Here is a 25,096-nt window from a genome sequence, read left to right as displayed (position 1 = left end):
GTGTGTGCTACTATCCCCATTTGTGTGATTAATTGGGTCAAGACTTCAAAGTCTTGTCACAGGACACGGTGTGTTTGAAAAAGATTGGGGAGGCAGTGTGATGCAGGAGGAGACAATGATGGCAGGCCTTTCACCCCACCTGAAAGTGTGGCCATTCAGGGCAGGTAGAAATACTTAAAGGGAAATTTAGCCACTTTTATGTGGATTTCAAATCAGAGTTGACGGTAAATGTGGTCAAGTGAAGCAATTAATTCCTCAGTGTATGCTATATTGAGTTTTTCACAGTTTTCTTGCTCACGGAGCCGTGCCTACATGTATCAATCAGCCACTCACAGCTGGTTCATGTAATAGAGCGGGCGAGTACAGACAATGTTTCGCACTCAAAGTTATTCTGTCAACAGAAGACACATGTTATTTACATAATTAGCAGTGTTACATATCTTTACTGAAGCTTATTTGGATTTTTAAAATGTTTTTCCTCATCGAGTCCAGTGTGCAAGGTTTCTAACACAAACGGTGCACTGGAGTTAGTTGGACCAATGTGGACCAATCCAAACTTACCTAGAAGTGCTGGTGCTGGTTTCAGCTTGTTTTGGGAAACAATTGTGCACGAAGAGATGGAAAAACTACAAGCAAATGCTGTTTCTTTGAAACACTGCTCCGCCAAAGGGACTTGGAGTAAGCAAGCTGGAAGTAGTGTAATGTTAACACAGTCAGTGATGTGCTATGTATTCAGCATTGGCTGATATCTGATATAGTATTCTGTTACAAAACAAAGTGGGATTTTCAAAGTACCACAAAGTGATTTCAGTTTGTCTCCATTTTCCTGGATTCATCACCGGTCAATGGTGCAGCCGAGCTGAATTTAGCTTAGTTGCTACATTCTGCACACCTTGTTGTGTCTGATTCCACAGCACGATATTCGGCCTCTTGGCATGGAACTAGCTTTCTTCCAAACAAAGTATTTCATTGTGTCATATTTTAGTGTCCATTTCTCCCTCTTGCTGGCGTAACATTGTACATTTGTAGGCAAATGAGCTGTGGGTGCAAGCAACAGTTAAACATTGTTCATTTGCATTTACGACCCACATTGTAATGATTCAATGCTGGCTGAAAGTCAGCAAAGTATCCCTTTACGCCTGAATGTCAAACAAACTAGTTTGTTTGAAGCATGTTGAAGCCTTAAACACCAAACCAGACTGTGGAAGGCATCTAATCAACTCCAAATAACACATTTTAATAACATTAAAAGTTCACTTACTGGAAGGGCACTGCACCAAGAACCCGTCTTAGATTTTTAGAGATTTGAGAAAGCCAACGTTGATCTGGTTCCAGGAACAGTCAGAAACAACTATCTGTTCTGCATGCTGTGTCTTAGTTGAGGGTGGAGGATCAGTACATGTCAAATCTGTGCACATCATTACAGATAAAGTGATCTTTTTACATGGTCAGTTGCCAGTTTCAATTTGGCTGCCTCTCATCTAACTCCATTTTTGTCTGAAATCCAGTTACATTTCTCTCTCTCTCCCACACAGATACAGTATTTTAAACATGTTTAAATGGTATGATTAGCCTACCATGGCCTTTAGTAAATCCGCCATAGTATATTATATTATATTTAGTTGAGTAAAATTAGGTGTTTATTTGTGTTTGTCTTCATAACAGAGGTAAAATGCTGAAATATATAGTTCAATAACAGAGCAGAGTGATAAATGTAACCATCGGCAATGATACTCTGACAAACCCCAGATGGATATTTCACCTTGTTGCCATGTTCGTTGTTATCTGATGTTATTTTAGCAGCATTACACAAGCAGGTTGACAGCTTTTTGCTCTCTGCCGTATCCTGAGGCGGGATAACTCATGATCTGGCAAACAACAAAATATATCAGAATGTGATTTCAGTGACATCACTTTCACATTGTGTCGCAAATTTTGTTGCAAGTTTAAACAAGTTTGCCAAATACAAATCAAGGAAATTATGATGAGATGATGATGTACGGTTAGTCAGGAATTCATCTTCGTACAATGAAGCTATGGGCCAGCAAAGTCGTCTCTCACACCATAATTGTAGTACCCTGGAAATAAGCAGTCTGCTTTCACTTTCCAGAAATCTTCACTCCTCCCCATTCCTCTTTCATGTGTGGTATTAACTTCTTGCTGAAATCATGATTTTACTGCATTATGTTTGCTTTGTTCAAGCTTATCCTGGACTCCCATGATCCACGGACAAATCTCCAGGCGGTATAAACTCTCCGGTTTGAGATAGCGGAACCCAAACAGCTTACTTAGCAACTGATTGTGAAACAGCAGACAAAAGGGTTTCCAAACAGCCGACATCAAGAGAACTGAAGGGCTGAACGTGTATCCAAATATTACCTGGCAGGGTAAAGATGGATAGGAAGTCTGGGAGAGGAGCAAGAAAAAAAAGTGAAAGAAGTGAGAAAAAAACGGAGGAGGAAAATTAACAAGAGAGAGTTGTGAGAACAATAGGAAAGGGAGCGGGTAAAGGAAGAGGTAGGAGGGCAGTGCTGTTTTTGGCGAAGAAGAGAGAATGAAAGTAGTGTGTTTGCTCCTTTGTGTGAGAGCGGAAGACAAATTGACCATATGGATAAGAGCAGACGGTGGCCAGGTTGTGCTAAGAACCAGTTAGTTCTACCACATTGTGTTGTTTGGCAGTAAGCCTAATGATTAGCACACAGGGAACTGGCAAACTAATGGAAACAAGCAAAGTGTCACAGCGCAGACTTTTTAAGGCTTCTAGGACGCTGCAAGGTGCATTTTCAGACATCGTTTTGGAAACTAGAACTGCAGAGAAACAGCTATATGCAGATGGAATCACAGAGATACAGAAACATAAAGCAAATTTTAAGAAACAGTTGATCTTTGACATCATTTGGACAAAAATCTTGAAATCTGACGATTTAACTTAATACTAAAAAGCTGCAGCAATAAACCTTATTAATAAGTCATCAGTTTCTTTGATGAGCCAGATCTTAAAATGTCATTAAAACAATGAGTATGTGTGATTTACAATGTAACCAGTTTATTGCAAATGTAATATGACATTTGAAAATAAAATGCCTTTGCTGGTTTTTTTGAACTAGGGCTAAATTACAAAATATAAGTCACAATGCAGTGTACATACACACTGCATTCAATCAGTATTACACTACATGTAATATTATTATATATTAATCTCTTGTCTTGATAAGAAAAAAAAAAAAAAAACTGCCTTGACTTTCAGGAGACTGTAAACCTGATAGCTGTTATTAGTATTTTGAGCTGTTTCTAAACAGACTAACTGACCATAATCTTTGGGGTGAAGGACCATGTTACCTAGTGCAGTAGTGTTGCTCACTGACAGAGGAAGACAATATATCAGGCATTGGATACACACACAATACTTTTAAGTAGGATAAGTTAATTGCTAGTTTGGCTCCAGACATGAGATTTGTTGGATATAAGAAAAACATATAAAATTGCCAGACTTATCCTTTCAACAATGTATTGCAGAGAGCGCATGTGTCAAATTGGAAGTAATATAACAGCGTTGCCTTCTATTAAAAGGGTGTTGTATTCGTCAACACTGCCATCATCAGGTACTAATAACTGTCATATTTGTAAGTCATTGGCGACTCAGGGGTGACAGACAATCTTTATCCCTCATACTGCACTGGAATTGGATCATAATTGGTCCTCATACCCACATGTGTGCACATGTCTGCTTGCAGTATGCGAATGTGCTCACAGAATTGCATCACACCAGGACATAGTTGACAGCTCACTGAGATAATAAGTGCCACCGGATCTGTGTATAAACACGTACTGATTCAATTATTTCATCCCAGCTGGAAAAATAAGCCACAAACAAACTTTTTCATTCTGCACATTTTCAGTGGTGAAATGCCTCTAGGGCAATACAGTAGAAATGGAATAACCTGCATTTGTATGCTTGCTACTTGAGCACTCTCTCTTTTAATTTAGCAGGAGTCAATTTGAATTATAATTTCTAGGTTCTGTCTCTATTCATGACAAGTAGAAGTGGGAATTGGTGGCAGCGGAGGTCAGAATGGAGGGTAGCACAAACCATCGGCGTCTCATAACAATTCCTGATCTCATTTGGATGAAATTGTAACTGTTACAAAATAAGAAAAATTGACTTCTCTCTGTTTGTGCTTTTGTCTCAAGGCTGAATTATTTAATTTTCTGATAAAGCAATTTATATTATCTGATAGGGTATGTTTAAGTGACACAGTAACAAAAGAGAAGAGAAGAAAGGATGACACAGAGTGGGCTATTGAGGAGGAGAAAAAGAGAAATAATGACACGTATAGAGAAAATAGCCTGGGTGTAAATGAATATGAATACATTAAACTGATATGAACAGTTAATGTAAACCAAGCAGATACAAACAGCATACACATTTTTGTAGGAATATCCATCCCCAATGCAGGAGAAACTTGACTAATATCCCTGGTTTGATCTCATAGTATTAGCAATCTGAAGTTAGGGACTGTCTCAAAAGTGCATGCAAAATGGCCAAGGAAGCTTTTTAGATTTCTGTTAATAACTTCATCTTTTTTTTCATAGACAGTTTAGATTATCTTCATTTCATCTAGACATCGTCCCATTGCTTAATTTTGTTTAATTATGCAATATAATCCAATGAATTATCATATCCCAGTTGTGTAAATATCTTTCTCATTTTGTAATCATAGATAGTTCACTCCTGTAATTATCAACAAATCCTCCAAAATTAAACAACACATTATTTGTCTAAAAAAAAAAAAAAAAAAAAAAGACAATGCTATGGTTAAGGTTTGGTTAGGTTTAGGCAATAATCTACTGGGTTCAGATTACGGAAATATATTTATTTGGTGATAAAATTATAATTATATTCATCATTATTAGAAATAATTAACACTACACACAAATATTAGGGAAAGAATGTGGTGTTAGTTGTCAGGTGTTTGTCCCTTTCCCCTTGAAACAGAAAAGATTCATACTTCCAATGGCCACTAGAGGGCCTTGTCACTTAAACATAAACACAAATTTGTGATAATTTGCTGAAACGCCTGATGTTATTTTTCTTGGGACGACAGTGACCCAATTACAGACACAGCTGCCAGTTGTTAAAGCAAAAAACAATGCAGAAGCATGCAGTGAAATTCTGGCTGGTTAAAACCCCCATTCTGTTACCACTTTAAACGTTAATTTAGACTTAGTTTAGACTTTTTCAAATACAAATTATGCTTTATTAGTTTATTAATTTAGGCTATACATTTTAAGTATGTTACACATGTTATTTTATAAAATGTTGTGGAGAACTAAACTCATACAAATGAGTATGATTAGAGGTAGAAAACAACTGAACACAGAATAATAAAGCAGTATATACTACTACTCTCACAACTTTCAGCATAAGCTCCGCTCTCTTCTAGTAAAAAATACTTTTGTGAAATACAGGTTGTAGCTTTGTGCTACACTCCTACTCCAACTATTGAAATGAAGCAGCCACAGAGGCATAAAGACAGTGATAAAGAGGGGAGCACTGAGTATTGAGTGAGTATTTAACCAGTTCATTGTTAAATACAGCAATTCTATTGCTGTACAAAAGACACACATGGGAAAAGGAAACTTGTAATGGCACACATTCTGTGGCCTTCAAATTCATGGTTTCGGCACCAACCAGTGGCTACTTGAAAAAAAAAAACGGTGATGACTGTAAAGTGTTTTCTCAGTGGTCAGTTCAGATTATGTGGCTCATAGGTTAGAAGTTAACCAGGAAAAGAATTTCTCCATGTGGGCAGACAGAAAGCTTCTTTCCTTTTTTCCTTGCATTTGTGTCCTGGAGAGCCTGTTTGTACATATTCTTACTTTTGCTGGATTTCGTGCAAATGCGTATAAAAAATAATTGGGAATTTAGTACAGCTGGATTAAAAATGTACTAATTTGTGATCATTTCATTTAACAAGAAGCCCTGCAGGGGGATTTGGGGCAAGCCTCTAGAGGAGCATAAGACTTTCTTAAAAGAAAATGGCATATGCTTCAGATGCTTATGAGTTACAACCACTCATCTGGTCAGTAACTGCATGACAGCCATTAAATGTAAAGAACATAAAAGTAATGCTCAAATTACAGCCCTTCATCCAGAACCACCCTCTAAAACCTCAACCAAGGGAGAACCTGAAGCACTTCAACCTGCTGTGACTTTGAAGTGTACCGAAGTACGTAGAGATGATAGAAGATGATAGAAATTCGGCAGACACTCTACACACATGTGCAAGTGTGACACAGACCACAGGTCTCTGATCAAATGCAACAGTGTGCCAGATGACCAGGCTGATAGGCCCATTGCTCATTGCATTCCTCCACTGGATCTGAAAGCACAGATTCTACAGCTCCTTGGTTATAACATATTTCAGTTCCACAAAGTACGGGACCAATGGAAGCAACCCAACTATACCCTCTATGCACAGAGTCTCAGACCTTGGTTGGGTTTCGGTAGGTGATATCTGCTTCGGATCAGTGCATGAGCTTGCAGCTGTTGGTAGTTACTGCAGCCATGTACTTGACAATGGACCTCTGTCCTTTCTTCCTCCATGTCCCAACCAGTCCTGTGTCAGTTTAACATTAAGTCTTTAGCTGAAGTTTCTCTTGCATGCGTCGCCCTCATCTGAATGATGTTCTTCTTTCTGGTCCAGACTTAAACAACAGTCTACTTGGGGTTCTAATTCATTTTAGATGGGAACTAGTGACTGTGATTTGCAGACATCAAGCAGATGTTCCACAGTTTCACTGTAAGAGAGGACAAATAGATCATTTAATACTGCATGAGGGTACATATGTTCAGGAACAGTCCGTTTCCTGCTGTGACCATTTATGGTCTCCAAAGCACAGCTGCCCATGGTGAGGAGGAGTACGGTTCTGACGCCAAGAGCTTTGCTGACAGTTTTATTACAATGACTTCTGTCAGTGCCCACAGCAGATGGAGCCATTGACCTGTTAGCACAGACAGACAAGATGCTTCACAAGTTTGTCTCTAACATCATCGAAGTAATAGAAACATTCCCCACTGAAGACTGTGCAAAAGGGAAAAGAGGACTCAGTAAAACACTTTAACACTACTCCCATGCAACTTTCTCTGAATCTTGCTTGTTAGCTATCTGTCAGTCCATCACACGCATCAGGGACAGAATAAAATGGTGGTATTTGCCCATGTCTTTTCTCAGAATATTTTAGTCAAAGATGTGCGTGTGCATATGCCTGCAGTGTATATAACCCTATTGTAATACATTCATTCTATTACGAGACATTTGGTAATAGAGCGTTGGAACTTTCTTGCTGTGTGATTTTGGGGAAACCTATGCACATCAATAAGTAATCTCCACCTTGCTGTTAGTTATGAATAATGCAGCTGCCCATATAGCTGTGCCTCTCCATAAATGTATTACCTGACAGAAGTACCACACAGAGACAGACAGAGCTCATCTTAACAAATGAACACTGGCAGTGCACTTTATACGTCAAACACATCCAAGATATATAATCTCAGTTTCTTCCAGTACTATTATGCAGCCCGAGAAACAAACAAATTGAAGCCTTCTCATTTCAAATGGATTCATTTTAGTTCAGACAGGGCTACCTCATGCTGGAGTGATAAACCTCATCTCACTTTTGGGGACTAGAGGAGTGGATGCAAATATTAATAAACCCAAAACCTAGTTTTTGGTTTTGAAGGGAAATAGGACAGCTTCCTGTCACACACACAAACACAAACACACACACACACACACACACACACACACACACACACACACACACACACACACACACACACACACACACACACACACACACACAGACTGGCTACAGGAAGGATCTCAAAATAGCTAAGAGACATTTAACAGGGAAAGTGAGGCGTTCAGCTCCTTGATTTCTCCAGTATGATACTAATATTAATAAGGCAGGTAGGTTGGCGAGCAGATTCAGAGCACGTCACACATTCTTGGGTTAGGTTTTTTTTTTTTTTTTAAAGGCCTCTGCAAAATGTGTACACACTGAAATAAGCCTGATGCTATTGAATCAACACCATGTCGAGCCTATATTGTTTCAGTCTGAATCTATCAATGAAGCCAGTGCATAAGACCTCAATGTTACCACCCTGTCACACTGCTGCACTCTTTCTATGGAATTCTTTAGAGAGAAAAAATGACTTTCCAGCAAATATAAGAAAGTTTTGCAGTCATTTCTTTGAGACAAACCTATAGATTCAATTGTTAGTGTATTTACTTATAAACGTGATCATATCCATGAAATATGCTAATGAAAGGCGATAGAATGCACACCATGTATACACAAATATTGTAGGCTTACATACAGTATGTTACCTGATACATCTATCTGCCTTGACATCTCCATACCCCTATGTACATACTGTATACTTTCAGTAGATGTTCTGCCTGCTAAATACTGACAAATTACATTTGCATATAAATCTGGACGTGTTTGAGTATGTTTTTATTCGTATAGAATGTACAGAATGTTCAGATTTTAAGTTGCTTAAAAGTTGTTGTTTTTTTTATGTTAAAGTCATATATGGATTTGCAATTCCTCATGATTTCTTAAAAGGTTCTTAGAAAGAACGATGTCATTTGATACTAATTTCAGGCAAACTATAGACAGAGTTCAGAGTTATTTTAGCTACTTTAGTTGCTTGGGTTGTATTCATAAGCAGTTTGTGACTTCCAGGTGGTGCAGTTCAATTTTGGTTCTAACTTTGGCACAAAAAAGTGTTTGTGATGAAACATGCTGAGACCACCTTTTATCACACATGCAGTTGCAGGGCATTTGGGCCTGTTGGCAGAGGCACAAGCACACAGACGTCTCCAAAATCCTAAAATACCTTTCAATTATGTTGGCCCTTTCAGTTTGGAGCCTGTTTTTTCATCTACTGCAAATTGACATGACATTCAATGACTCATAGTTCAGATACTGTTCTGTCAGATTCTTTTCCCCACAACAACTTGTAGAATGTGGGATCTTTTCACTGTTCATTAAGCAGCTGTAATGATCACATAACAGCAGGAATGATACGTGTGTTTACAGACTCTGATTTGAGAGAGGGGTTGTGCATCAGCAGAGGAAACTTTATTATCATTTAAGTCTCGTTCTGTATTTTCTAAACATCAGTCTCACAGGCTGTTACTCACAGATTCCACATTTAACAACTAACATCTCTGTCCTCTGGATGCTTCCTGAGCTCCATCAAATCTCTCCAGACGTTTTTATTCAATTGAAGAATTAAACTTTTTTTTTTCTGTCATGTCACATGAATCATTACAGTGAGTTTTCAATTGTGCCACTTATAGTCAAGTCTCTAAGTATTTGCGGTAGTCAATTCTGTGCGTGGACGTGTAAAATACCCTGTGACAACCGAAAACAGAGCCAGCATACATCAACATCCTAAAGGCTGTCAACTAATAAAACATGGTAGTGGAAACATGTTAAAACTTGTTAAAACACACAGCTGATACAGCATGGACCCCTTCATTCATCTTTTAAATTAATTGTTTGCACAAAATAAGAGGCAGCACTATTATGCCATCAGCTTTATTTTCATTCTACCATTGTCAGCACATTTACAGTAGATTGTATATTATTATTAAGGGTGTCCTAAATATACTTTGAAACATCATGGGATTCACAGAGGTGGACTAATCTCTCTTTCTAACTCTAATGGAACACAGAATAAGACTTTGATCTGTGCCCTATTATGGGAAGATAAGGCCCCCCCCCCCCCCTGTCACTAAGGCAAATACATATACTGTACATAGCACAATCAGCCTGAGATGATTTGTTGTAATTGGATCAACCAAACAGGTTTACTATGAGAGGTTTCTTTTTTAGGAATAGGACATATTTCTCAAAATCTTGAATGTGTATCTTGACAATTAAAGACAATATTAATCTTATCGGTCCCATCAAAAAGAATTGTTAATATTACATGATCTGTGTAGGTTATGTCATCATTTAGTGTTTGGATTTTAGTAATAATTTTCATGCTGAATCCAACTTTCATCTTCTTGTCTACTGATTACTGCTAATCGTAAAACCAGCCAGCTGGCGCACCACTGCTAACAACTGGACCGGTGTTGTACAATATTCTGTGGTGAAATCTGGGATACATTTAGCTCTAACTATCACTTTGAATTAATACACTTTCATACTACTTGGAAATGCATGAACATGCTCTTAAGTGCTAAAGCCTGTAAGTGTGAATATGTGTACAGACCCCAAGTATTCCTTATCATTTATTTATTATTGGAGACTCTTGACATATGTCGTATACTGAGTTGAATGTCTGACTGTAGAAAGGATTCACATTTTTGTATGTTAAACTGACCTGCTGTAAAATATATGCCAGTTTAGTAATTTAGTGGAATGAATTGCCTGGAAGTGTTCCAGCTGCACACAATTAGTGCCAAATGATATGTCTCTGTCCGAGAAAATTCTCAAGAATTATTGGGAGTTTATAGACCTGTAAAATACAACATTATTAATAGGACAACATGAGTATGCATTCACGGTTTTAACAATGTGATTAATTCACTAAAAATAGGGTATATAAAGTAAAAGTGGCCATAATATAGGCAGACAGGCCCCTCTCTGTATTATTATCATATTATTGGATTCATGTACTTTGTGTAACTTTTTAATGTTGTAGTTGCACAAAGTGGAACTAATTTAAAAAAAAGTTTAACCTATATTTCATGGGTGTTTCTCTGAGAGCAGTGCTCTCTTTTTCAGGAAAGCCCTGGAAGCTTCCCAGTACAACCACTGATCTGCTGGCCACTGAGCAGCTCCACTGGAGCAGTTGGGGATTTTGTAGCATCATACAATTATATGCATTGAGCTCAAGCCCAGAACTAAAAATGGCTCCTCCAATTTGCTGCAATCATGTCAAATCTCAGCAGTGTCATTGACATATATTGCATATGGTGCAGTGTCTTAAGCCAACGAGATTTAGCTGAAGCGTGACAAATTTTTAAAAATAGCTGACAGAGACACTCACCCTAGATATGCCAGCCTCGGAAGTAGGCAGGTGATGTATTGTACAGATTTGGGACACACTGTGAAAATGTATAATTACCACACAGTAGATTGTTTTGACTTCCTCACTATGAAATAAACTGCAAACCTGCACCGCTACATACTTAAAACTTACTCCACAAACTTTATTGTCCTCACCATAAAATGCAGTGGAATAAATCATACATTTGCTGCAGTGATATATAATTTTGACTACAAATAATTAGCTTTCTCTTTATGTCACAGCTCCCATAAGCTGTCATAAACGGGATAGCCATTGTGGGTTTGCAGTGAGTCTTTAGTTTAATTTCTTTTAGGAAGATGTATAATGACTGTGGTGGGAGCAACTCAGACATCATTAAAAAATCATGCACTGGCTTCCACCCTCCAGGCTGGGTGGAGGGTCTGTTTCTAGCTCCCACAAGACAGGAGAGAGTTTTAATAAACTTGGATCCCAGGACAAGAGAGTGGACTTTAAGATTCGACTCTCAGGATGAGAAAGTAAAACAGCTCCAGTTCCAGAGTAGTGGAACTTCATTTATTTATACCATTTGGGAGAAATCGTCTATGAGTGTTTCACAAGATAGTTTGACAAATGTTACGTGGCAGCCTAAAGTTTCTGGAGCCATGAAACATTTTAGCTCCTAACTGACTGATGTATGAAAAACTAAAAGTAATGGCTACATCAGCTTTAATTTTAAGATTCCAAAAATTCTCAAGAGTAATTCACAAGTAATTCATATTTAAGCACTAAAGCCAACTCTGAAAAACTCACTGAGACAGAATCATAAACTAGTCTAACGGTAGCTATGATTGGTCATCTTAAAGTTTCTTTAGATAAACATAACATTAAGCTCTGAAAAAGACATCATTATGGTTTCTTCCCTGTGTTGCCAGCTACAACAAGCATGTAGTGTGCCTGGTTGGTGCTAAAGGTATGAAGCATATTAAAGTAGGCGATATACCACCAAAGAGGTGTTGAAGAGGTGTTTGCACAACGGGAAAAATATATGAAAACACCAACACACAAGATTATCAGCTTTAGTACAGTACATAACACCAATGTCAACTGTCCAGACATCATGTGCCAGTTGGCTGACATTTGATGTGTATCCCTGTAGGCTGTTGCTTCTCACACCACACATCCATCCACAGAAAAAATCTAACATGTAGGTTTATCATATAAAATAATTTCAGTTGACTTCCTTGTTTCAAAATGTAAAAGGTTTCAAAACGCCTATATGGAAGCAGCATTTGAACCTGCCTTTGCTGTATTTTTATAACTACATTCCCATCAACCAATCACTGCTGGAAAATAAGCACAGTGATGGAGCATTTTGTCCCTAGCAACAGAGGCAACCCACCTTTACTCTTAACCCTCCTGTTGTCCTCGGGTCAAATTTGACCCATTTTTATATCAGAAATGTATATTTATTTCATCAAATTGCCTGAAAAATCCCATGGATGTTTCCATACTACATTCTTTGCAAATATAATCTTTCATTGAATATAGGGAATACTTTGTCAACTAGGTCAATTTTGACAGGTTGGATTATGGGCTGCCATTCAAATATTTGAAATGGTTTCAAAACTGTTTCCTGACTAAACTTTGACCAGTTTGTGAAAATCCATCAAAATGTTTTCCTCTTATCTTAAATTTAGTTAAAGATTATTCATAATTTCAGCTTTTTTAAACTAAAAAAATAGGTATAGTTTCATTTAAATGAGGCCTATTGACCATAAATATGTCTAAAACATGTGGTAATAAGTTGGCTAAAAAGGAGAATTGGATGATAATTTATACTTACACTTTATTAACAATCAAAATTGACCTGGGATAACAAAAGTCGGACGGTCGACGGGAATACAACAGGAAGGTTAAGGACTATGCAAGTGTGTTTGCAAGTTTTATCTGCTTAACTTCTTCTTTTTTCGATGTATTTTTTATAATGATTCCAGACATCCAAGGGTGTCCATATAAATTTCTGGAGGTTATAAAAGAAATTGGCAGACTGATTGAAACTTGGTTGAGTTGTGTAATTTCGGCACAATGAACACCTTCATTTTTACCATCATCCTTCTGCACTGTAAAAATGTAAAACCTGAGAAAGTCTGAAAAGTCTTTCTGAGTTTATTCAGCTACAGGGCCCAGCGAGTTGTGTTGACTCAGTTATACAGAACAAATCAATAAAAGCAGTACCAGAAAACCGCAGCAATAGCAGCATAATAGTTCAATTAAATTTACACATTTACAGTATTACAAAGGTTGAATGTTATACATTTTAATCAATAAATAGATGTTAAGTCTTTGTGCTTGTAAATTAATCATGTCTGTATTAGTAGTCTCTGAGGATGGAGGTGGGTGTGTGTGTCCGTGTGTGTGTGTGTGTGTGTGTGTGTGTGTGTGTGTGTGTGTGTGTGTGTGTGTGGGCTCACAGTTACTGTAATCTGCTCTGTGGTTGAGCAGGGATGGATGTGGTGAAAGGTACAGCTTTGGGTAAGAAGCTATTCCTCGGTCTATTGGTATGGGATCTTATTGTCCTGAGCTGCTTGCAAGGTGGCAGCGGTTCAAACAGTGTGTGGCCGGCGTGCATGGTGTTCCTAATAATGCTGCTAGCCTTTGACCACATGATGCAGATCTTTTTGTGTAGCTGGCATAACACACAGTAGCACAGTAGCCTGCTTTTGATAATGCTCATGTACACATTTCATAGGAGTTGGCAGCTTGGCCTGTTTCGGCTTCCTAAGGTAGAAGAGTTTTTATTTGGACATTTTTAACCAGGTGTGAGGTGTTGGAGGTCCATCTCATCTCAATTGTAGGTTTCCCACGCATGTATGTGGAGGACTCTCTTAATCAAGTCAATAACCATCTCCTTTCTCTTAGAGGTGTTAGGGACCAGGTTGTTGTCCTTAAATCACTCTGTCAAATGTTCCACTTCAAGCCTGTAGGCCGCCTCTTCATTGTCTGAAATCAGCTTGTGGGGGGATTACAGTGTTAAATGTAGAGCTAAAGTCCATGAATAGCATCCTCACATAACTGTTTGGTTCCTCTAAGTGTGTCAGAGTGATGTGGAGAGCTGTTGTGATGGCATCCGCTGTGGAGGGGTCTGCCTGGTAGGAAAACACTTCAGCACTTCATGGCTATAGGTGCCATTCAGATACTTAACAGTTGACTTTTTGGGCACCGGAATAATAGTGGAGGATTTAAGGCATGTTGGAACAGCAGCTTGTTGAATATTTGAGTAAACGCTTCCATAAGCTGATCAGCACAAGATTTCAGTACCAGGCTAGGCACTCCATCTGGGCCTGCCACTTTATTTGCATTAACTTTCTCCAGGGTAGCCTTCACCTGGTGGTGTTGTAGAACCAGTATTGACTCTCCATCAGGTGGGTTGATGAGTAGAGCAGACCTTTCTCTCTGAGTGTCGAAGCAAGAAAAAAAAGTGGCTCAGGACTTCAGGCAGTTTGGCGTCCTCACTGGGCAGCAGATTGATGCTTCTCTCAACTGCTAATTTCCCTTGTTAAAGCAGGCAAACTGAAGTTAACTTTAGCCACCAATTGTTTGGTTACGTTGAGAGGTGTTGATGCCCAATTGTATTTATCTTTTACATGTAAAACATTGCCACGTTTGATTCTTGGCATGTACCATACTACCTGTAAATAAGCTCAATGGTAAAGCATATCATCGACAGTAACAACCCTGTTTGGTGGTTTAAAAGAGTTGTTGCACATGATGTCAACAGGGTGGCAGTCATGTTTGTTTGTGCTCACTAAAAACAGTAAGAATAAGAAGGAAATAGTAGTAACAGAGTAAAACAATGGAAGTTCAGGTATATGGATGTAAACAATGCAATGCCATGTTTGTTTCATGTGCAGACTTTCAGTAAATGGTAAAACGAAGACGTGATGCTTCTGGTCAATTTATTATATAAGTTACAGCTATGTCCCCAAAATACCTTGATAATACCAAGTATGTTTACACATTTTGTCCCATGACTACAAGTTATGTGTAAATTAAATTTTTTTTTAAATTTGTGTTATCTATCACAGTAAACATCAAGTCTGCACTTATTTTTATTTTTAATAATGTTTTTTAAGACACTGGTTAGACCAGAAAGTAGTACGACTATATTAATCTCTGAGCAAATTAGATGGTGCTAGACGTTTGGTGATGTAGTAGCTATATGTGGGGCTAGCATATAACACATGCAGTCCATATCATAAATATTTTTTTAACAGTTATTGCGGCACTGTTCTGGCATAGGGGGGTCAAATAAAACAGTGGGCTACCTAAAATATACATGTAGATATACTATGTAGACTCATATTTCTAAAGCAGATTGAGAATTTTGATTTGCAAAATGAGTAACTGTATGTATGTATAAACGTGTGTGATTTGTTGAGTTCCCTCCAGCATTACTGCATTTACACCCAGCAGCTCTGGGTAGTGAAATTGTACATGCTACAGTACATGAATGTAAAGTGGTAAGATAAAAACTGAGATCAATGGAGATCAATATAAATGTACTGCAGGTTTGGGGGGGAAAAGATCTTCTATTTCAAACTGCAAAAGCAAGCAAAATGACTACTTTTTTATATGTCCTAGCCACTTCCTTCTTTTTCCCCTTTTCTGTATCATCTCCACTGCTGCGATAAACAGGTTCCCCTGAGCGTAATGAAAACACTTTGAATGAGATGGTTAGAAAACATCGCCCCTCCTTCTCATGGATCGATGCTCATTTCCATGGAGGATTGGTTGCGAGCAGTGAAGCACAATTTTCATGGAAAGAACTTGAAGGTTGTGCACTCCAACCAACCACCAACCCCAGAAATAGTATTTGGGTCAGGTCTTATTAATAGGTGAGACTGTACCTGATTCAGGTGAACCTGCTCATTATAAAGTTTCTGATCTGTTCACAAACCTCTCATCATGACTCTCGGCTCGGAACAAATATGCTTGCGGTGCACACTGGGGTAGAGAGTAGAAGTGCATACCGTGAACTGAGCTTGCAATTCGATTTTTTTTTCTTTCTCTCAGCTTCTCTCTCTCCCCAAATCTTTTGCGAAACTCTCAACCTCATTTATTGTTTTGCCATGTGAGAGAAAGCACATCAAGACAATGAGCCTCATTCACAAATGTCTTCTCATTTTTTCTCATTAACCCTTAAACAGGCAGGAGTGGAAAATGTGATTAAAAAACATAATTTGATGTTACTGCTTTCTCATCTCATTTGCACGTAAGTAGAACATTTATACACATTTTTTAGTATAATTCGGATATTATGAGTTGTATCTCGACCAGGACACGTTGCCCCTATTAAGGTTTAAAATAGTCATAATGGTAAGCAATTCAATGTTGTATTTGATAAAGAGAAGAGCTTTCCCTGATCATTAATATCACACATACTTCACTTCTACCGATCCAGTTCTACCAATTCAAGGCACATACAACTGAACAAGCACCTTAAAGAATCATGCTTCTAACAAAGTGTAAACGATTTTGTATGTCTCTTGTATATGTTTAAGGGTTAATTTAACAATGACAGCAGTAAGAATAAGAACAATGAAAACTTGCACAGTTACCTTGTGCAGATGGTTGGGGAGCACATTGAGAAAATTCAGATCTCGATCTTTGCCGTATTTTTAATCATATTTTGACAATAACGGAGGTCTACAGCATAGGAATAGGATCATTCAGGCTTTGGATACACAAACTTGTGAGTAGAATCACTTCATTGCTGCTTTGGCTCTTGGTTAGACATTAAGAAAAACAGAGAAAATCACCATATCCTTTAAATGACTGTGTATATATGGTAACTTAAACAGGACCTGGGCATAACAACTCCCAAAAACACAAGGTGGTAGATGAGTGCTGTAGAAGCTGCACTCTGAAATGTGATTTAACAAACACAGCACTGAAAATATCCCTGTAGATATTAAGCATGAAAGTCAGGTATAGCAACTTACTGTAAATGATTTCTGTGCCTGATCCAAGTGTGCCGAAAATAGTCAACCTTTTTACAGCCGGCGCCTATATCTTAGAGATTTGTGTTTTATGTTTTTCCTCATTCTGTGTTCCTATTTCATTTTTTTTCTTTCATCCACATCTTCAACATTACGTCACATAGAAAAATGCACTTACAGAGCCCCTAAGGGTATATGGGGGGGGAAAAAAATATTTATGTTTCTGGTGTGCAGGGATTACTATCTACTGCATCAGATACTACCATGAGAAAGGTTCCTGTGTTCACGAGAAAGTGTGTCGTGCACATGGGATATATGGCAGGCACAGTAGATCAGCCTCTGCAATTGGGCCTGCTATGTTTGTGTGTAGAAATGATCTTGGACAAAACCTTGGACTTCATTTTAAGGACATTACAACTTTGCTTGCAAGTTGTTTCTGTGCAAGATTATTGGGGATACACCAATTTTGATTGGGTAATTAGAGCTTTATGAACAATTACAGACATCTGTTCAACTCCATAGGTATGGGGATGTCCACAGTCGCTTCTGACAGTCCTTGGACAACCACCTTAATCTCTCAAATGCCTCCATATAGCAACTTCCAACAACGTTTGGGTCACTTTTCTGTGAAATCCCATCAATGCAGCCAATGATACAGACACTTAATGACTTTAACTTGTCAGAGGAGTCCAAGTGCCAAATATAATTGGGCCCTTTAGCAAAATAGCTTAAGCGATGGGGATGTCTGGTTCCTCTGAGTACAACACCTCTTGGGTCTTGTTCTTATAAAATTGAAGGACCGTCTTCTTTACTTACAAGTACAAGTACATTTTCCTTGCATTTTACATTTATTTATACCAATGGAGCTGTCCAGATGTTTATAATTCTTCATAAATTAGAGTAATTACCTGATTAAAACTGGTGTATCCATTGCGCCAAAACAGGCTACAAGACTTCTTTCCCAGTTTCACTTCAACTCAAATGTTTTCTTTGCTATAATAAGTAGATGAGAATAAAACATAAATAAATCATTTCATTTGATGGTACATTTTCATAAGTTACCTTCAAGCCTGTTTATATGAATATTTCAAAGCTGAGGCCAAGAGTTACTTTAGATTTAACATTAGTCTGACATACTGTATTTAAGGTTACACAACAGCTAATACATGCTCGTGTGCACATTGTAAAAAGGCCTCTTTTTAGAGAATTCCCACTCCTCACAACTGAACTGGTGTGAAGTGTTTGGTAAATACATTCACCCTGAGAGGCGTCCAACGCTCTTTCTCTATCTAAAAGCTAATAATATCCAGATGTTCATTTCCAACACGCTGCCAAGAGGAACATCCAAGGGAAATTTCTGCATATAGGCATGTTGTTGTTTTTTCCCCCTTTTTATTACAATAACAAAATTCCCTCAGCTTCAGCGAAAACCAAGTGCAGGTGCAATCAACGTTGTGCTAAAACCTTTTAATTAACACCATCTATCATCATTAGCCAAATAGTCAGCCAACAGTCTCACTATTAACTCTTAGTGAACGGAGCGAGGCGAAAAGTAAATGATGCACGGCTTTTCTTTGCTTTCCGCCCCATCGCCGTCAGCTCCGCTTCCACCATGCTCAGTCACTGTGGAGGAGCTCAGAAAACACATCAGTCTAAATCAGCCCCAGTTAATCAGCGTGCAACTACTGGCCGCCATCCTGTGACTCTCTGGTGTAAATACTGAGCTAAAACTAATGCTTGCTGATGCATGTGATAGCTGCAGACTAATTGTTATAGTTTGCCGCATTCAAATGAGAATGACCTTTGGTTTGGGATATTTGTCATGTAACTGCTGCTGGAATTAGAATAGCTATATTTTTGTTCTAAGCACTGCTGTTGAAATGACTTTGGCCATTTTGTTCCACTTAAAGCTGTTAAAGCTTATAAATGTCATTTCAGAATGCATTTATTTTTCAGTATTGTGTCTCATGCAGTTTTCTTGACGCTCTGGATAAACCAAGGAGAAAATAGAGCACTGCACACATAACATAAAAGACCTGCCACAGGGTTGACATGGGCCGCTGAATTCTGGAATATTCTGGGAGATAAGTAGAACAGTTTGTGTAGGATGAACTGTTGAGTCAGTATAATGATGAATATCGTTGCTGTTACGATCGTTTTAGTCTTTAAACAACAGAGAGAGTGGGAGTTTTAGATGACAGTTTGGTGTTGTGCTTTGCATTCTATTTTAAATAGGCATGAATGAATTTTACAATGTAGAACACTGTGCAAATATTTTTAAAACACTTTATTTTGACTCACTTCCACTACGTACATCTTCCTGCTACTAGAAATACTCACAGTCCACCAAATGTGTATTAATCCACAGCTGAAAATAGTCCCCAACAAATGCTCTATTTACTCCTGTTTGAGTAACCTTTGCTAACAACCACAGTTCCCAGCTGTTACAAAATTGTGAAAGTATACATAATTATCACTTCATTTAAACCTATAGTACATCTTTAGTAGGACCTAGTAGTGCTAGTTCAAGGAGCTGCTCAGAGACTTCAGATGGAAATTAGCTGGTAGCTAAAGCTGATACAAATCATCTTTTCTCTTTTTTGAGATGACTGTATTATGTACATGATCCCTGATATAAATACATTTAAATAATCATTTAAAAAAAAGAATAGGACTAACACATGGTTGTTTTTAATCTTTTCCTGGGATTTGTTGACAATTACACCAGTCTTGACCTTCAGTAACTATAAAACTAAATGTATACTTTGCCCAATGTGCTATGAGTAGTAGTAGAGCATTACCTAGTTTATAGTTTATGCTGCACCATAGTCTCTCACCTGTTATGAAAATAAGATTCATTTAGATTCATGGAAAATTTCTACTAGCTCTGTTTCTGTCCAGCTTTTCTTTGTTTATAAGTAACATAACCATCAGAGTGTCTTATCATAAAAAGGACTAGTGTGTCTATATTAAGCTATCTTAATGTTTGAAAAGGAGACTATAAAATGTACTGTTTGGTTTTATAAATGGTTTATTAATAATTGTGGACAAAACTACATTATCTACTACATCTGTGCAATATATTTACTGCCTTACCCTTTTTTATTTATGATTTATTACATACACCTGTTCTGTTATATAGTGTTTTAATCTGTGTTTTTATCTATAATACTCCGTCAGTTACAGCACTCCCAATTTCGTTGTATAGGTGACTGTACAATGACAATAAAGGCTATCTTATCTTATCTCATATGATCTTATCTATCTTAAAAAGACACTTCTTCTAGAAACTACTTACATAGTAAATTTCATATAGATCAGCCTACAGTGACTGAAAAAGAAATCCATGAAGCACCTGCCTTGGTCTCTTCCTGAAAAAGAGATTGGAGAAAGCTTCCTATAGGTCCTCCTAAAGTGATGTAAGGCTTTACCAGCTATGGTGGATCTGTAGGCGGTGTAGGTGTAGGAGTATTTGGAGCTTGACCCATACTAGGGAATAAAAGTCAGAATAAAGCCTCTGCTGCACAGTATTCCAGCTCTTCTGCTTTTTTCTTTCTTTAAAAAAAAAAAAAAATCAGCCTTTTTTTCCATCACCCAAGTTGATGGAAGTGCAATACTCAATTGTTGGACTATCCTTTTAGTTCAGTATGCTAATGAGGCTGCTCTCTTACGATGTCATGCAATCCAATGCAAGAATGACAAAAACTACAGGCAATCACAGCTTTAAAAAATAATGAACAGCATGAGCTTGCTCGTAGTAGTTGTTGCAACACGGTTTGTATTTGATTGCAATAGATTCTATAGCTTCCTGCACTTTAAAAAACAAGTGCAGGAAGTCAGTGTGGAGGTAAAGAAGTGAGTATTTATTTTTACAGTAAGAACAAAAGAGTACGGTGCTGCGCTATACACATGCAGTGAAAATTGCAGAGGTGATCAAATTCTCTGCATGGATAAAGTGAGATTTCTTGGATTGACTGTAATGAATGCTTGTACTGGACATGCAGAAAGAGAACTGAAATGTAGATAGAGTGGGTGCACCTGAAAAACATCACATCAATTACTCATTTATTAGTCATTTAGCTTGAGTGGGTGTTCAGAAGGTATTCATAAGGCAGTAATGTCAGACTTCTGCTCCGCCTTCGACATGATTAATGTTAAACCTCCAAATACAGACTGCAGTGGGCTGTAACAGCACTGCTTCAATGGTCAGTGTTGAACAGAGAGAAGATGATGGAAGTGTTGAGGAGTATAATCATTGATAACATTGTACTTAGGATATAGCTTCTGAAATGGCAGCAGTTCTACATATCTCAATTAATCATTCCTGACATGAGTTTGAGGGGAAACATTTAATAAATACCAAATAATATGATTTTGCATCATCTGCTGTTTATTTCTAAATGTAGCTGCTACCAAAACTGAAATGACACCGTATCAATGATGAGACCTGAAAGTTCTCTCTGACTGAATTGAAGTTTCTTTCTAACAGCTTCAGCATGAATTCTATTGATGAATCTATGAATAATTACATCAGCTCATTATTTTGGTGTTTTATTCATTACTGTTAATAAACATACATCATATAACATAAATTATAATTGAGAGTATTTGGGTGGATTGACAGTATTTAGTTCTACATATAGTTGAAATTCATGAATTGTCATTATGAGTAGGAGGCACAATTATTACATCAGTAATAATAATAATAATAATAATAATAATACACAACAGTACAGTACTGTTGCTGTAATAATTTGAGCATTAGTTGTATAAGTTATCTTTTTGAATGCAGGACTGTTGCTTGTGGAACTACTACTATACATAAAACATGGATGGTGTGATGCTCTTTCCCTCCCCTATGAATATTAATGTGAGTTGATACTGTATTTACAGTACATCACTTGGTATAATGAGACTCATAACTCCACACTGCAGAGGAACCAACAGACAGGCGTTGAGAAAAGCGGAGGTTGCACCATCTCCTCTTCTATTTTTTAGCCTATTAATCTTTCTCTTACTGTGTTTGCTCGCGGTCCCAAATTGTGCCCTCACACTTGGTTTCCCTGAGTTGGCCCTGCCTTCACAAAGAGAACAATGTGGCCAGAGTTAATGATGGCTTGTACAAATTGCACAGTGACTGCGGCCAGGCTAGAGACATTAATTGGTGCATTATGTGAGAATGAACCTCCTAATGAAGCACTAGTTTGACCATATGCTCCCCGGAGCCATTCCTTCTGAGGAAAGCTTTGTCATGGTTTGTGCTAAATGGTTACAAATCTGCGACTTCCTCTGAAGACTTATATGCAACGCAGCAACTGCAAACTAATTACAGCCCATTTCCTTCTGTACTGTAGAACCATCTGAATGACCCCCATGCATATTTATTGTGCAATATTAAGGGAATTGCACTATTGTATATATACTATTGAAGTCGCAGTGCTGTCCAAAGCATAATTACAGTATCATGTTGTCGGTAATCGTAAACTGCTGACCGCAAAAAGGCACTTTAAAAGCAGCCAGTAGGAGCTGAGACAATGATACAGTACCATGCATGTACCTCCCTCTGTGTGTGTCCCTGCGTGAGCGTGTGTGTGTATATGTGTGAGACAGTACCCATGGGAAAACAGTGTGTCATTGCTGGTATTTTGTTCGGGGAGAATGCATACATAATGTGTTAATATTCAACGCCTCTTGTTTTGCCAGCAAATTTATGCAGATGAGGTGGATCTGTACTTTTCTGATAGTATTTGCATAATCATCGCATACCTTGGGGCTCTACTGTGGCAGGACAGAAGTGATGAAATGATTATCAGCCATGGATGGATTTTCTACACTGTGTCTTTGTCTCTGTCATTGTGTTCAGCTGACAGGTTGAAGTGAAATGAGGTCTTTGTGACTGCCTGCCATTTGACAGGACAACAAAGCAAAGGGGTGTAATACTAGTATACTGATTTAATGTCTGTCAACGGCAAAGTCTTATATATACTATGAACAGGAAACAGTTCAGTGTCACATTCCTTAAAGGATAAGGCTAATGATGTTCTGTATTTCCATTACTGTTAACAATTTCCATTAAAAAACACTTAAACCAACAATGAGTGAATCCAAATCCAAAATGTGTTATATCATAGTGCTCAATAATAAAACTAAAAACCCTATCAGTGAGCCACACAGTCGCTCTGTTGTATTAATCCGCCGCTGAAAATAGTCCCTAGAAATGCAGTATTTTTTCCTGTCTGAGTTCAAGTCAGTTTCTTTAAAAAAAATAGTAGCCTTTTTTTTTTTTTTAAAGTAAACTATATTTGTGATCTTTTTTATGATTGTAACTACTTTGGTTGTAAGAAATTAAACTGTGACAGATAGCAACACATAATTCTTCAAATTTGAGCTTTGGTTACTTTTTGTTGTGAATTTCTGGATAATTTAAGACTTTAAGACTTTAAAAAAAAAAAAACATGAAAAAACATGAAAAGAAAATGTCTTCTATTTCGTTGAACTGGTTATGACTTAGTGACATATAAAACTAATGATTTGGGTACATATTGCACATGTTGAACATGTTGCTTTAGAGTCTTCCCATTTGTCCTCCTGGGTCAAAATTGAGCCAGTTTGGTTTGACTGTTTATAAAGCATAAGGTAAAAAATATAACCCAATTCTGTGTTAGGCCAACCATTCCAATTTATTACCACATGTTTTACACATATTATTGGAAATTATGGTCAATAGGCCTAATTTTAATGAAAGTATACCTCTTTTTTGTTGTCCTCCTGGGTTAAAATTGACGGAGGAGGACAACGGGAAAGTTAAATAGCCACAAGCCACACAAGTATGGGATCTAGTTTAGAGCTGTGCTCTCTCTTTAAGCTAATCTATTTCTAACCTAGCTTTGAATTGATACGTCTGCCAGGATGTCCATCATTATTTGGATCCAACCCAAAAGATTAAGTTTTGGTAAAGAAAATCATGACATCATTAATTGCTGTCCTCTGCTAATGTATTTCTGTCAGTTTGTTTTTATGCATTAATATTATGTTGAATAATTAATATGTGTTCCACTGGCTGTACCTGAACTGACTGTAATGCAGCATTTTGATAATTATAAGACATGACAAAGAACATTTTAAAGATCGTAAATGTTGATTAATTATATGACAGCAGTCAGAACCAATCCTGAAATAGTGTAACGGGTTGCTTAAAGCCCAGAGTAGTCAAAGTTAATTTTGTCTGCAGCGAGACTTATTGCTTATATGAAGGTCCCACATGTGACCTCTTAACATCAATTAATAATTACCACATGACTTTATGACACCACCACAGAGAGTACTGGAAGCCTCTACTTGTCTCTACATCGCATTTAAATGAGAGCCACAAGATTGGGTTTGGTAGAAGAAATGCTGTATTGTTTTAAGACCACAAAAGAGAAGGGGGCGCTGTTTTCCAGCACAAACAGGGGTTGAAATAGTGGATGTAAGGAAGGTAAAAGAGTGCAAGGTAGTTCAAAACGCATCATTAATTTAGTGGCAACAGGGTTTATGGGAAATGAAGTCCAGGAAAATCTATTCAACTGTGATGACCACACCTTTAACCTATGGTATCTTGTCACCCTCCTTTGTGTATATAAGTGTATCTATGCATCATGTTACACTCTCATTGACAGAGAGTGCATTCACCTTTTTATGTATTCATATTTCCAGGGAGTTCAGCCACTGGAAGGTGAACAGCCTGGCTACGGAGAAGAGAGATTTCCTCAAAGCTCCATTGCCCTTAGCGCCAGAGTTCCTACGCAACCTGCGGTTACTGGGGCGACGGCCGACCCTGCAGCAAATCAACGAAAACCTCATCAAGAAGTACGGGACCCACTTCCTAGTTTCTGCTACCCTGGGAGGTAAGGAAGGACTGCAGGTGACACAGTCGCCTTTTATTCTCGGGTTAGGAAGTGTTGGGACACACCAAAAATAGAGGAAGCTACTCATTTCTGTAGGTCTCAGAGGATTTCAGAGTAAAATAGAGTCTGTGTTAGAGTGGTGTAGAAGTGTA

At 37.9% G+C, this 25,096-nt stretch overlaps 1 protein-coding gene across 1 annotated transcript in view; it reads left to right on the top strand.

Moving 5' to 3' along the window:
• brinp2 (bone morphogenetic protein/retinoic acid inducible neural-specific 2) overlaps positions 1 to 25,096 on the top strand; it is a 142,241-nt gene that overhangs the window by 19,610 nt on the left and 97,535 nt on the right. The window contains exon 2 of the mRNA XM_062428738.1: positions 24,754 to 24,944. Coding sequence (XP_062284722.1) covers positions 24,754 to 24,944 — 191 coding nt within the window. The remainder of the gene's footprint in view (positions 1 to 24,753; positions 24,945 to 25,096) is intronic.

Source organism: Scomber scombrus, chromosome 11, assembly GCF_963691925.1.
Source record: "Scomber scombrus chromosome 11, fScoSco1.1, whole genome shotgun sequence".
Taxonomy (NCBI): Eukaryota; Metazoa; Chordata; class Actinopteri; order Scombriformes; family Scombridae; genus Scomber; species Scomber scombrus.
The sequence above is the reverse complement of the archived record's forward strand: the minus strand, read 5'-3'. Positions and strand labels throughout refer to the sequence as shown.